The sequence below is a fragment of the Coregonus clupeaformis genome, unplaced genomic scaffold (assembly GCF_020615455.1).
Source record: "Coregonus clupeaformis isolate EN_2021a unplaced genomic scaffold, ASM2061545v1 scaf2567, whole genome shotgun sequence".
Lineage (NCBI taxonomy): Eukaryota > Metazoa > Chordata > Actinopteri > Salmoniformes > Salmonidae > Coregonus > Coregonus clupeaformis.
This window is the reverse complement of record NW_025536021.1, coordinates 47,501-62,500: the sequence shown is the minus strand read 5'-3', so window position 1 is coordinate 62,500 and position 15,000 is coordinate 47,501. Positions and strand designations below refer to the sequence as shown.

General features: G+C 42.4%; 1 protein-coding gene across 1 annotated transcript in view; it reads left to right on the top strand.

Annotated features, from left to right (window-relative positions):
- Positions 1–15,000, top strand: part of LOC121562394 (glutamate receptor ionotropic, NMDA 2A-like) — a gene marked incomplete at both ends in the record, with an annotated part of 56,216 nt that overhangs the window by 1,219 nt on the left and 39,997 nt on the right. The window contains one exon of the mRNA XM_045219644.1: positions 1–94. This exon is cut by the window's left edge and continues 203 nt beyond it. Within this exon, the coding sequence (XP_045075579.1) occupies positions 1–94 (94 nt within the window). The remainder of the gene's footprint in view (positions 95–15,000) is intronic.

Sequence of the window (15,000 nt, the reverse complement as noted above, 5' to 3'; positions counted from 1 at the left end):
CCATGCTAAGGGAGAAGGGGGAGGTGCCAGAACCCCAAGGGAACTGCTACAGCCAATCAGAGAAGGGCAAGACTCCGCCCAGTGCCCTGAGAGGGTAAAAGAGGGAGTGGTGTATGTGTGTGTGTCCAATCAAATCAAATGTTATTTGTCACATGCTTCTTAAACAACAGGTGTAGACTAACAGTGAAATGTTTACTGACGGGTTATTTTCCAACAATGCAAAGTTAAAGATAAAGATTAAATATATAAAATAAAATAAAACAAACAGTGAATAATGAATAACGAGTAAAAATAACATGGCTATAAACAGGTAGTACCAGTACTGAGTCAATATGCAGGGGTACCAGGTAATAACATGGCTATATACAGGAAGTACCAGTACTGAGTCGATGTGTAGGGGTACCAGGTAATATCATGTCTATATACAGGAAGTACCAGTACTGAGTCGATGTGTAGGGGTACCAGGTAATAACATGTCTATATACAGGAAGTACCAGTACTGAGTCGATGTGCAGGGGTACCAGGTAATAACATGGCTATATACAGGAAGTACCAGGTAATAACATGGCTATATAAAGGAAGTACCAGTACTGAGTCGATGTGTAGGGGTACCAGGTAATAACATGGCTATATACAGGAAGTACCAGTACTGAGTCGATGTGTAGGGGTACCAGGTAATTGAGGTAGCAACAGTGACTTATTCCACCTTTTGTTGTGTTACAGCCTGCATTCAAAATGTCCCATAATGCCCCACAATACCCCATAATGATAAAGTGAAAACGTGTTTTTAGAAATGTTTTATTGAAAATGAAATACAGAAATATCTCATTTATGTAAGTATTCACACCCCTGAGTCAATGTAGAAGCACCTGTCTGTGTCAGCTTTGAGTCGTCTTGGGTATGTCTGTGTCAGCTTTGAGTCGTCTTGGGTATGTCTGTGTCAGCTTTGAGTCGTCTTGGGTATGTCTGTGTCAGCTTTGAGTCATCTTGGGTATGTCTGTATCAGCTTTGAGTCATCTTGGGTATGTCTGAAACAGCTTTGAGTCGTCTTGGGTATGTCTGTGTCAGCTTTGAGTTGTCTTGGGTATGTCTGTGTCAGCTTTGAGTCATCTTGGGTATGTCTGTGTCAGCTTTGAGTCGTCTTGGGTATGTCTGTGTCAGCTTTGAGTCGTCTTGGGTATGTCTTTATCAGCTTTGAGTCGTCTTGGGTATGTCTCTATCAGCTTTGAGTCATCTTGGGTATGTCTGTGTCAGCTTTTAGTAATCTTGGGTATGTCTGTGTCAGCTTTGAGTCGTCTTGGGTATGTCTGTGTCAGCTTTGAGTCGTCTTGGGTATGTCTGTGTCAGCTTTGAGTCGTCTTGGGTATGTCTGTGTCAGCTTTGAGTCGTCTTGGGTATGTCTGTATCAGCTTTGAGTCGTCTTGGGTATGTCTCTATCAGCTTTGAGTCATCTTGGGTATGTCTGTGTCAGCTTTGAGTCATCTTGGGTATGTCTATCAGCTTTGAGTCATCTTGGGTATGTCTATCTGCTTTGAGTCGTCTTGGGTATGTCTGTGTCAGCTTTGAGTCGTCTTGGGTATGTCTTTGTCAGCTTTGAGTCGTCTTGGGTATGTCTGTGTCAGCTTTGAGTCGTCTTGTGTATGTCTGTATCAGCTTTGAGTCGTCTTGGGTATGTCTGTGTCAGCTTTGAGTCATCTTGGGTATGTCTGTGTCAGCTTTGAGTCGTCTTGGGTATGTCTCTATCAGCTTTGAGTCATCTTGGGTATGTCTGTGTCAGCTTTGAGTCGTATTGGGTATGTCTGTGTCAGCTTTGAGTCGTCTTGGGTATGTCTGTGTCAGCTTTGAGTCGTCTTGGGTATGTCTGTGTCAGCTTTGAGTCATCTTGGGTATGTCTGTATCAGCTTTGAGTCATCTTGGGTATGTCTGTATCAGCTTTGAGTCATCTTGGGTATGTCTGTGTCAGCTTTGAGTCGTCTTGGGTATGTCTGTGTCAGCTTTGAGTCATCTTGGGTATGTCTGTGTCAGCTTTGAGTCGTCTTGGGTATGTCTGTGTCAGCTTTGAGTCGTCTTGGGTATGTCTTTATCAGCTTTGAGTCGTCTTGGGTATGTCTCTATCAGCTTTGAGTCATCTTGGGTATGTCTGTGTCAGCTTTTAGTCATCTTGGGTATGTCTGTGTCAGCTTTGAGTCGTCTTGGGTATGTCTGTGTCAGCTTTGAGTCGTCTTGGGTATGTCTGTGTCAGCTTTGAGTCGTCTTGGGTATGTCTGTATCAGCTTTGAGTCGTCTTGGGTATGTCTCTATCAGCTTTGAGTCATCTTGGGTATGTCTGTGTCAGCTTTGAGTCATCTTGGGTATGTCTATCAGCTTTGAGTCATCTTGGGTATGTCTATCATCTTTGAGTCATCTTGGGTATGTCTGTATCAGCTTTGAGTCATCTTGGGTATGTCTGTATCAGCTTTGAGTCGTCTTGGGTATGTCTGTATCAGCTTTGATTCATCTTGGGTATGTCTGTGTCAGCTTTGAGTCGTCTTGGGTATGTCTGTTTCAACTTTGAGTCGTCTTGGGTATGTCTGTGTCAGCTTTGGTCGTCTTGGGTATGTCTATCAGCTTTGAGTCGTCTTGGGTTGACTGTATCAGATTTGAGTCATCTTGGGTATGTCTGTGTCACCTTTGAGTCGTCTTGGGTATGTCTGTGTCAGCTTTGAGTCGTCTTGGGTATGTCTTTATCAGCTTTGAGTCGTCTTGGGTATGTCTCTATCAGCTTTGAGTCATCTTGGGTATGTCTGTGTCAGCTTTGAGTCGTCTTGGGTATGTCTGTGTCTGCTGTGAGTCGCCTTGGGTATGTCTGTGTCAGCTTTGAGTCGTCTTGGGTATGTCTGTGTCAGCTTTGAGTCGTCTTGGGTATGTCTGTGTCAGCTTTGAGTCGTCTTGGGTATGTCTGTGTCAGCTTTGAGTCGTCTTGGGTATGTCTGTGTCAGCTTTGAGTCGTCTCGGGTATGTCTGTGTCAGCTTTGAGTCATCTTGGGTATGTCTATCAGCTTTGAGTCATCTTGGGTATGTCTGTATCAGCGTTGAGTCATCTTGGGTATGTCTGTGTCAGCTTTGAGTCGTCTTGGGTATGTCTGTGTCAGCTTTGAGTCATTTTGGTTATGACTGTATCAGTTTTGAGTCATCTTGGGTATGTCTGTGTCAGCTTTGAGTCGTCTTGGGTATGTCTGTATCAGCTTTGAGTCATCTTGGGTATGACTGTATCAGCTTTGAGTCATCTTGGGTATGTCTGTGTCAGCTTTGAGTCGTCTTGGGTATGTCTATCAGCTTTTAGTCGTCTTGGATATGTCTGTGTCAGCTTTGAGTCATCTTGGGTATGTCTGTGTCAGCTTTGAGTCGTCTTGGGTATGTCTATCAGCTTTGAGTCGTCTTGGGTATGTCTGTGTCAGCTTTGAGTCGTCTTGGGTATGTCTGTATCAGCTTTGAGTCATCTTTGGTATGTCTTTGTCAGCTGTGAGTCGTCTTGGGTATGTCTGTGTCAGCTTTGAGTCGTCTTGGGTATGTCTGTGTCAGCTTTGAGTCATCTTGGGTATGTCTGTATCAGCTTTGAGTCATCTTTGATATATCTTTGTCAGCTTTGAGTCGTCTTGGGTATGTCTGTGTCAGCTTTGAGTCGTCTTGGGTATGTCTGTATCAGCTTTGAGTCATCTTGGGTATGTCTTTGTCAGCTTTGAGTCGTCTTGGGTATGTCTGTGTCAGCTTTGAGTCGTCTTGGGTATGTCTGTATCAGCTTTGAGTCGTCTTGGGTATGTCTGTGTCAGCTTTGAGTCGTCTTGGGTATGTCTGTATCAGCTTTGAGTCATCTTGGGTATGACTGTATCAGCTTTGAGTCATCTTGGGTATGTCTGTGTCAGCTTTGAGTCGTCTTGGGTATGTCTATCAGTTTTTAGTCGTCTTGGATATGTCTGTGTCAGCTTTGAGTCATCTTGGGTATGTCTGTGTCAGCTTTGAGTCGTCTTGGGTATGTCTATCAGCTTTGAGTCGTCTTGGGTATGTCTGTGTCAGCTTTGAGTCGTCTTGGGTATGTCTGTATCAGCTTTGAGTCATCTTTGGTATGTCTTTGTCAGCTGTGAGTCGTCTTGGGTATGTCTGTGTCAGCTTTGAGTCGTCTTGGGTATGTCTGTGTCAGCTTTGAGTCGTCTTGGGTATGTCTGTATCAGCTTTGAGTCATCTTGGGTATGTCTTTGTCAGCTTTGAGTCGTCTTGGGTATGTCTGTGTCAGCTTTGAGTCGTCTTGGGTATGTCTGTATCAGCTTTCAGTCGTCTTGGGTATGTCTGTGTCAGCTTTGAGTCGTCTTGGGTATGTCTGTGTCAGTTTTGAGTCGTCTTGGGTATGTCTTTATTAGCTTTGAGTCGTCTTGGGTATGTCTGTGTCAGCTTTGAGTCATCTTGGGTATGTCTGTGTCAGCTTTGAGTTGTCTTGGGTATGTCTGTGTCAGCTTTGAGTCGTCTTGGGTATGTCTGTATCAGCTTTGAGTCTTCTTGGGTATGTCTGTATCAGCTTTGAGTCGTCTTGGGTATGTCTGTATCAGCTTTGAGTCTTCTTGGGTATGTCTGTATCAGCTTTGAGTCTTCTTGGGTATGTCTGTATCAGCTTTGAGTCGTCTTGGGTATGTCTGTATCAGCTTTGAGTCGTCTTGGGTATGTCTGTATCAGCTTTGAGTCGTCTTGGGTATGTCTGTGTCAGCTTTGAGTCGTCTTGGGTATGTCTGTGCCAGTTTTGAGTCGTCTTGGGTATGTCTTTGTCAGCTTTGAGTCGTCTTGGGTATGTCTGTGTCAGCTTTGAGTCATCTTGGGTATGTCTTTGTCAGCTTTGAGTCGTCTTGGGTATGTCTGTGTCAGCTTTGAGTCGTCTTGGGTATGTCTGTATCAGCTTTGAGTCTTCTTGGGTATGTCTGTGTCAGCTTTGAGTCGTCTTGGGTATGTCTGTGTCAGCTTTGAGTCGTCTTGGGTATGTCTTTGTCTGCTTTGAGTCGTCTTGGGTATGTCTGTGTCAGCTTTGAGTCATCTTGGGTATGTCTGTGTCAGCTTTGAGTCATCTTGGGTATGTCTGTATCAGCTTTGAGTCGTCTTGGGTATGTCTGTATCAGCTTTGAATCTTCTTGGGTATGTCTGTATCAGCTTTGAGTCGTCTTGGGTATGTCTGTGTCAGCTTTGAGTCGTCTTGGGTATGTCTGTGTCTGCTTTGAGTCGCCTTGGGTATGTCTGTGTCAGCTTTGAGTTGTCTTGGGTATGTCTGTGTCAGCTTTGAGTCATCTTGGGTATGTCTGTGTCAGCTTTGAGTTGTCTTGGGTATGTCTGTGTCAGCTTTGAGTCGTCTTGGGTATGTCTGTATCAGCTTTGAATCTTCTTGGGTATGTCTCTATCAGCTTTGAGTCATCTTGGGTATGTCTGTGTCAGCTTTGAGTCGTCTTGGGTATGTCTGTGTCTGCTTTGAGTCGCCTTGGGTATGTCTGTGTCAGCTTTGAGTCGTCTTGGGTATGTCTGTGTCAGCTTTGAGTCGTCTTGGGTATGTCTGTGTCAGCTTTGATTCGTCTTGGGTATGTCTGTGTCAGCTTTGAGTCGTCTCGGGTATGTCTGTGTCAGCTTTGAGTCATCTCGGGTATGTCTGTGTCAGCTTTGAGTCATCTTGGGTATGTCTATCAGCTTTGAGTCATCTTGGGTATGTCTGTATCAGCGTTGAGTCATCTTGGGTATGTCTGTGTCAGCTTTGAGTCATTTTGGTTATGACTGTATCAGTTTTGAGTCATCTTGGGTATGTCTGTGTCAGCTTTGAGTCGTCTTGGGTATGTCTGTATCAGCTTTGAGTCATCTTGGGTATGACTGTATCAGCTTTGAGTCATCTTGGGTATGTCTGTGTCAGCTTTGAGTCGTCTTGGGTATGTCTATCAGCTTTTAGTCGTCTTGGATATGTCTGTGTCAGCTTTGAGTCATCTTGGGTATGTCTGTGTCAGCTTTGAGTCGTCTTGGGTATGTCTATCAGCTTTGAGTCGTCTTGGGTATGTCTGTGTCAGCTTTGAGTCGTCTTGGGTATGTCTGTATCAGCTTTGAGTCATCTTTGGTATGTCTTTGTCAGCTGTGAGTCGTCTTGGGTATGTCTGTGTCAGCTTTGAGTCGTCTTGGGTATGTCTGTGTCAGCTTTGAGTCATCTTGGGTATGTCTGTATCAGCTTTGAGTCATCTTTGATATATCTTTGTCAGCTTTGAGTCGTCTTGGGTATGTCTGTGTCAGCTTTGAGTCGTCTTGGGTATGTCTGTATCAGCTTTGAGTCATCTTGGGTATGTCTTTGTCAGCTTTGAGTCGTCTTGGGTATGTCTGTGTCAGCTTTGAGTCGTCTTGGGTATGTCTGTATCAGCTTTGAGTCGTCTTGGGTATGTCTGTGTCAGCTTTGAGTCTTCTTGGGTATGTCTGTATCAGCTTTGAGTCATCTTGGGTATGACTGTATCAGCTTTGAGTCATCTTGGGTATGTCTGTGTCAGCTTTGAGTCGTCTTGGGTATGTCTATCAGCTTTTAGTCGTCTTGGATATGTCTGTGTCAGCTTTGAGTCATCTTGGGTATGTCTGTGTCAGCTTTGAGTCGTCTTGGGTATGTCTATCAGCTTTGAGTCGTCTTGGGTATGTCTGTGTCAGCTTTGAGTCGTCTTGGGTATGTCTGTATCAGCTTTGAGTCATCTTTGGTATGTCTTTGTCAGCTGTGAGTCGTCTTGGGTATGTCTGTGTCAGCTTTGAGTCGTCTTGGGTATGTCTGTGTCAGCTTTGAGTCATCTTGGGTATGTCTGTATCAGCTTTGAGTCATCTTTGGTATGTCTTTGTCAGCTTTGAGTCGTCTTGGGTATGTCTGTGTCAGCTTTGAGTCGTCTTGGGTATGTCTGTATCAGCTTTGAGTCATCTTGGGTATGTCTTTGTCAGCTTTGAGTCGTCTTGGGTATGTCTGTGTCAGCTTTGAGTGGTCTTGGGTATGTCTGTATCAGCTTTCAGTCGTCTTGGGTATGTCTGTGTCAGCTTTGAGTCGTCTTGGGTATGTCTGTGTCAGTTTTGAGTCGTCTTGGGTATGTCTTTATTAGCTTTGAGTCGTCTTGGGTATGTCTGTGTCAGCTTTGAGTCATCTTGGGTATGTCTGTGTCAGCTTTGAGTCGTCTTGGGTATGTCTGTGTCAGCTTTGAGTCGTCTTGGGTATGTCTGTATCAGCTTTGAGTCTTCTTGGGTATGTCTGTATCAGCTTTGAGTCGTCTTGGGTATGTCTGTATCAGCTTTGAGTCTTCTTGGGTATGTCTGTATCAGCTTTGAGTCTTCTTGGGTATGTCTGTATCAGCTTTGAGTCGTCTTGGGTATGTCTGTATCAGCTTTGAGTCGTCTTGGGTATGTCTGTATCAGCTTTGAGTCATCTTGGGTATGTCTGTATCAGCTTTGAGTCATCTTGGGTATGTCTCTGTCAGCTTTGAGTCGTCTTTGGTATGTCTGTGTCAGCTTTGAGTCGTCTTGGGTATGTCTGTATCAGCTTTGAGTCATCTTGGGTATGTCTTTGTCAGCTTTGAGTCGTCTTGGGTATGTCTGTGTCAGCTTTGAGTCGTCTTGGGTATGTCTGTATCAGCTTTGAGTCGTCTTGGGTATGTCTGTGTCAGCTTTGAGTCGTCTTGGGTATGTCTGTGTCAGTTTTGAGTCGTCTTGGGTATGTCTTTATTAGCTTTGAGTCGTCTTGGGTATGTCTGTGTCAGCTTTGAGTCATCTTGGGTATGTCTGTGTCAGCTTTGAGTTGTCTTGGGTATGTCTGTGTCAGCTTTGAGTCGTCTTGGGTATGTCTGTATCAGCTTTGAATCTTCTTGGGTATGTCTGTATCAGCTTTGAGTCGTCTTGGGTATGTCTGTATCAGCTTTGAGTCTTCTTGGGTATGTCTGTATCAGCTTTGAGTCTTCTTGGGTATATCTGTATCAGCTTTGAGTCGTATTGGGTATGTCTGTATCAGCTTTGAGTCGTCTTGGGTATGTCTGTATCAGCTTTGAGTCATCTTGGGTATGTCTGTATCAGCTTTGAGTCATCTTGGGTATGTCTGTGTCAGCTTTGAGTCGTCTTGGGTATGTCTGTGTCAGCTTTGAGTCGTCTTTGGTATGTCTGTGTCAGCTTTGAGTCGTCTTGGGTATGTCTGTGTCAGCTTTGCATATCAGGATTTGGGGATTTTCTCCCATTCTTCCTTGCAGATTTTCTCAAGCTCTGTTAAGTTAGATGGGGAGCGGCGGTGAACAGCAATTTTCAAGTCTTTCCACAGATTTTCAATGGGATTCAAGTCAGGGCTTTTGCTGGTCCACTCAAGGACTTTCACATTCTTGTTCTGAAACCATTCCAGTGTTGCTTTGGCTGTACGCTTGGGGTTATTGTCCTGTTGGAACGTAAATCTTCTCCCCAGTCTGAGGTCATTTGCACTCTGAAGCAGGTTCTCATCAAGGATTTGGCTGTATTTGGCTTAATTCATTGTTCTCTCTATCCTTACCAGACTCCCAGTCCCTGCCGCTGAAAAGCAACCCCATAGCATGATGCTGCTACCACCATGCCTTTTTGTCTGATCAGACCACAGAAAATGTTGCCTTATGCTCTCAGAGTCTTTCACGTGCCTTTTCGCAAACTCTAGGCACGCTGTCATGTGCCTTTTTCTCAGGAGTGGCTTCCGTCTGGCCACTCACCCGTAAAGCCCAGATTGGTGAAGTGCTGTAGAGACTGTCCTCCTTCTGGCAGGTTCTCCCATCTCAGCCAAGGAACTCTGTAGTTCTGTCAGAGTGGTCATCGGGTTCTTGGTCACCTCCCTGAACCAAAGGTCCTTTTTTTGCCCGGTTGCTCAGTTTGGTCAGAAGGCCAGCTCTAGGCATTCTGGGTAGACTCTGCTGGACGACGGAGACCTTGGAAACGCTCAACACACTGAGATCTCTGAGATCCACGGACAGTTCCTTGTACATGGTATAGTCGACGTGCCCTTGAGCAAGGCACTTAACCCTAACTGCGCCTGTAAGTCGCTCTGGATGAGCGCTAAATGACTCAAATGTAGATGTTTCTGCTCTGACATTCACTGTGGGACCTTTACATAGACAGGTGTGTTTTTTTTTTCTTCTTCTAAATCATGTCCAAACAATTGAATTGGCCACCGGTCGGACTCCAATCAAGTTGTAATGACATCTCAAGTATGATCAAAGGAAATTGGATGCACCTGAGCTCAATTTGGAGTGTCATAGCAAAGGGGTGTTAATACTTACAGTATGGAAATAAGATATTTCTGGTATTTCATTGGTCAATACAAAAAAAACACATATTTCAGTTTTGTCATAATAATAGACAGTAGCAGCAGTATACTGTAGGTAGGGGTAAAGTGACTAGACAACAGGATAGATAATAGACAGTAGCAGCAGTATACTGTAGGTAGGGGTAAAGGGACTAGACAACAGGATAGATAATAGACAGTAGCAGCAGTATACTGTAGGTAGGGGTAAAGTGACTAGGCAACAGGATAGATAATAGACAGTAGCAGCAGTATACTGTAGGTAGGGGTAAAGTGACTAGGCAACAGGATAGATAATAGACAGTAGCAGCAGTATACTGTAGGTAGGGGGTAAAGTGACTAGGCAACAGGATAGATAATAGACAGTAGCAGCAGTATACTGTAGGTAGGGGTAAAGTGACTAGACAACAGGATAGATAATAGACAGTAGCAGCAGTATACTGTAGGTAGGGGTAAAGTGACTAGGCAACAGGATGGATAATAGACAGTAGCAGCAGTATACTGTAGGTAGGGGTAAAGTGACTAGACAACAGGATAGATAATAGACAGTAGCAGCAGTATACTGTAGGTAGGGGTAAAGTGACTAGGCAACAGGATAGATAATAGACAGTAGCAGCAGTATACTGTAGGTAGGGGGTAAAGTGACTAGACAACAGGATAGATAATAGACAGTAGCAGCAGTATACTGTAGGTAGGGGTAAAGTGACTAGGCAACAGGATAGATAATAGACAGTAGCAGCAGTATACTGTAGGTAGGGTAAAGTGACTAGACAACAGGATAGATAATAGACAGTAGCAGCAGTATACTGTAGGTAGGGGTAAAGTGACTAGACAACAGGATAGATAATAGACAGTAGCAGCAGTATACTGTAGGTAGGGGTAAAGTGACTAGACAACAGGATAGATAATAGACAGTAGCAGCAGTATACTGTAGGTAGGGGTAAAGTGACTAGGCAACAGGATAGATAATAGACAGTAGCAGCAGTATACTGTAGGTAGGGGTAAAGTGACTAGGCAACAGGATAGATAATAGACAGTAGCAGCAGTATACTGTAGGTAGGGGGTAAAGTGACTAGACAACAGGATAGATAATAGACAGTAGCAGCAGTATACTGTAGGTAGGGGTAAAGTGACTAGACAACAGGATAGATAATAGACAGTAGCAGCAGTATACTGTAGGTAGGGGTAAAGTGACTAGACAACAGGATAGATAATAGACAGTAGCAGCGGTATACTGTAGGTAGGGGGTAAAGTGACTAGGCAACAGGATAGATAATAGACAGTAGCAGCAGTATACTGTAGGTAGGGGGTAAAGTGACTAGACAACATGATAGATAATAGACAGTAGCAGCAGTATACTGTAGGTAGGGGTAAAGTGACTAGGCAACAGGATAGATAATAGACAGTAGCAGCAGTATACTGTAGGTAGGGGTAAAGTGACTAGGCAACAGGATAGATAATAGACAGTAGCAGCAGTATACTGTAGGTAGGGGGTAAAGTGACTAGACAACAGGATAGATAATAGACAGTAGCAGCAGTATACTGTAGGTAGGGGGTAAAGTGACTAGACAACAGGATAGATAATAGACAGTAGCAGCAGTATACTGTAGGTAGGGGTAAAGTGACTAGACAACAGGATAGATAATAGACAGTAGCAGCAGTATACTGTAGGTAGGGGTAAAGTGACTAGACAACAGGATAGATAATAGACAGTAGCAGCAGTATACTGTAGGTAGGGGTAAAGTGACTAGGCAACAGGATAGATAATAGACAGTAGCAGCAGTATACTGTAGGTAGGGGTGAAGTGACTAGACAACAGGATAGATAATAGACAGTAGCAGCAGTATACTGTAGGTAGGGGGTAAAGTGACTAGACAACAGGATAGATAATAGACAGTAGCAGCAGTATACTGTAGGTAGGGGTAAAGTGACTAGGCAACAGGATAGATAATAGACAGTAGCAGCAGTATACTGTAGGTAGGGGTAAAGTGACTAGACAACAGGATAGATAATAGACAGTAGCAGCAGTATACTGTAGGTAGGGGTAAAGTGACTAGGCAACAGGATAGATAATAGACAGTAGCAGCAGTATACTGTAGGTAGGGGTAAAGTGACTAGACAACAGGATAGATAATAGACAGTAGCAGCAGTATACTGTAGGTAGGGGTAAAGTGACTAGACAACAGGATAGATAATAGACAGTAGCAGCAGTATACTGTAGGTAGGGGTAAAGTGACTAGGCAACAGGATAGATAATAGACAGTAGCAGCAGTATACTGTAGGTAGGGGTAAAGTGACTAGACAACAGGATAGATAATAGACAGTAGCAGCAGTATACTGTAGGTAGGGGTAAAGGGACTAGACAACAGGATAGATAATAGACAGTAGCAGCAGTATACTGTAGGTAGGGGGTAAAGTGACTAGGCAACAGGATAGATAATAGACAGTAGCAGCAGTATACTGTAGGTAGGGGTAAAGTGACTAGACAACAGGATAGATAATAGACAGTAGCAGCAGTATACTGTAGGTAGGGGTAAAGTGACTAGGCAACAGGATAGATAATAGACAGTAGCAGCAGTATACTGTAGGTAGGGGTAAAGTGACTAGACAACAGGATAGATAATAGACAGTAGCAGCAGTATACTGTAGGTAGGGGTAAAGTGACTAGGCAACAGGATAGATAATAGACAGTAGCAGCAGTATACTGTAGGTAGGGGTAAAGTGACTAGACAACAGGATAGATAATAGACAGTAGCAGCAGTATACTGTAGGTAGGGGTAAAGTGACTAGACAACAGGATAGATAATAGACAGTAGCAGCAGCGTATGTGATGAGTGTGTGTGTGTGTGGGGGGCGTCAGAATGCGTGTGTACGTGGGCGTATGTACAGTGCCTTGTAAAGTATTCATCCCCCTTGGCAGTTTTCCTATTTTGTTGCACTACAACCTGTAATTTAAATGGATTTCATGTAATGGACATACACAAAATAGTCCAAATTGGTGAAGTGAAATGAAAAAAATAACTTGTTTCAAAACATTCTAAAAAATAAATAACGGAAAAGTGGTGCGTGTATATGTATTCATCCCCTTTGCTATGAATCCCCTAAATAAGATCTGGTGCAACCAATTACCTTCAGAAGTCACATAATTAGTTAAATAAAGTCCACCTGTGTGCAATCTAAGTGTCACATGATCTCAGTATACATACACCTGTTCTGAAAGGCCCCAGAGTCTGCAACACCACTAAGCAAGGGGCACCACCAAGCAAGCGGCACCATGAAGACCAAGGAGCTCTCCAAACAGGTCAGGGACAAAGTTTTGGAGAAGTACAGATCAGGGTTGGGTTATAAAAAAATATCTGAAACTTTGAACATCCCACGGAGCACCATTAAATCCATTATAAAAAAATATGGCACCACAACAAGCCTGCCAAGAGTGGGCCGCCCACCAAAACTCACGGACCAGGCAAGGAGGGCATTAATCAGAGAGGTAACAAAGAGACCAAAGATAACCCTGAAGGAGCTGCAAAGCTCCACAGCGGAGATTGGAGTATCTGTCCATAGAACCACTTTAAGCCGTACACTCCACAGAGCTGGGCTTTACGGAAGAGTGGCCAGAAAAAAGCCATTGCTTAAAGAAAAAAAATAAGCAAACACGTTTGGTGTTCGCCAAAAGGCATGTGGGAGACTCCCCAAACATATGGAAGAAGGTTCTCTGAGCTTTTTGGCCATCAAGGACAACGCTATGTCTGGCGTAAACCCAACACCTCTCATTACCCCGAGAACATCATCCCCACAGTGAAGCATGGTGGTGGCAGCATCATGCTGTGGGGATGTTTTTTCATCGGCAGGGACTGGGAAACTGGTCAGAATTGAAGGAATGATGGGATGGCGCTAAATACAGGGAAATTCTTGAGGGAAACCTGTTTCAGACTTCCAGAGATTTGAGACTGGGACGGAGGTTCACCTTCCAGCAGGACAATGACCATAAGCATTCTACTAAAGCAACACTTGAGTAGTTTAAGGGGAAACATTTAAATGTCTTGGAATGGCCTAGTCAAAGCCCAGACCTCAATCCAATTGAGAATCTGTGGTATGACTTAAAGATTGCTGTACACCAGTGGAACCCATCCAACTTTAAGGAGCTGGAGCAGTTTTGCCTTGAAGAATGGGCAAAAATCCCAGTGGCTAGATGTGCCAAGCTTATAGAGACATACCCCAAGAGACTTGCAGCTGTAAATGCTGTAAAAGTATTGACTTTGGGGGGGTGAATAGTTATGCACGCTCAAGTTTTCTGTTTTTTTGTCTTATTTCTTGTTTGTTTCACAATAAAAAATATTTAGCATCTTCAAAGTGGTAGGCATGTTGTGTAAATCAAATGATACAAACCCACCCAAAATCAATTTTAATTCCAGGTTGTAAGGCAACAAAATAGGAAAAATACCAAGGGGGGTGAATACTTTCGCTAGCCACTGGGTAAAAATATTACTGTAGAACTATGTTGTAGACAGTTTTAATATATTACGGTAGAACTATGTTGTAGTTAGTTTTAATATATTACTGTAGAACTATGTTGTAGACAGTTTTAATATATTACTGTAGAACTATGTTGTAGACAGTTTTAATATGTTACTGTAGAACTATGTTGTAGACAGTTTTAATATATTACTGTAGAACTATGTTGTAGACAGTTTTAAAATATTACTGTAGAACTATGTTGTAGACAGTTTTAATATATTACTGTAGAACTATGTTGTAGACAGTTTTAATATATTACTGTAGAACTATGTTGTAGACAGTTTTAAATATTACTGTAGAACTATGTTGTAGACAGTTTTAATATATTACTGTAGAACTATGTTGTAGACAGTTTTAATATATTACTGTAGAACTATGTTGTAGACAGTTTTAAATATATTACTGTAGAACTATGTTGTAGACAGTTTTAATATATTACTGTAGAACTATGTTGTAGACAGTTTTAATATATTACTGTAGAACTATGTTGTAGACAGTTTTAATATATTACTGTAGAACTATGTTGTAGACAGTTTTAATATATTACTGTAGAACTATGTTGTAGACAGTTTTAATATATTACTGTAGAACTATGTTGTAGACAGTTTTAATATATTACTGTAGAACTATGTTGTAGACAGTTTTAAAATATTACTGTAGAACTATGTTGTAGACAGTTTTAATATATTACTGTAGAACTATGTTGTAGACAGTTTTAATATATTACTGTAGAACTATGTTGTAGACAGTTTTAAAATATTACTGTAGAACTATGTTGTAGACAGTTTTAATATATTACTGTAGAACTATGTTGTAGACAGTTTTAATATATTACTGTAGAACTATGTTGTAGACAGTTTTAATATATTACTGTAGAACTATGTTGTAGACAGTTTTAATATATTACTGTAGAACTATGTTGTAGACAGTTTTAATATATTACTGTAGAACTATGTTGTAGACAGTTTTAATATATTACTGTAGAACTATGTTGTAGACAGTTTTAATATATTACTGTAGAACTATGTTGTAGACAGTTTTAATATATTACTGTAGAACTATGTTGTAGACAGTTTTAATATATTACTGTAGAACTATGTTGTAGACAGTTTTAATATATTACTGTAGAACTATGTTGTAGACAGTTTTAATATATTACTGTAGAACTATGTTGT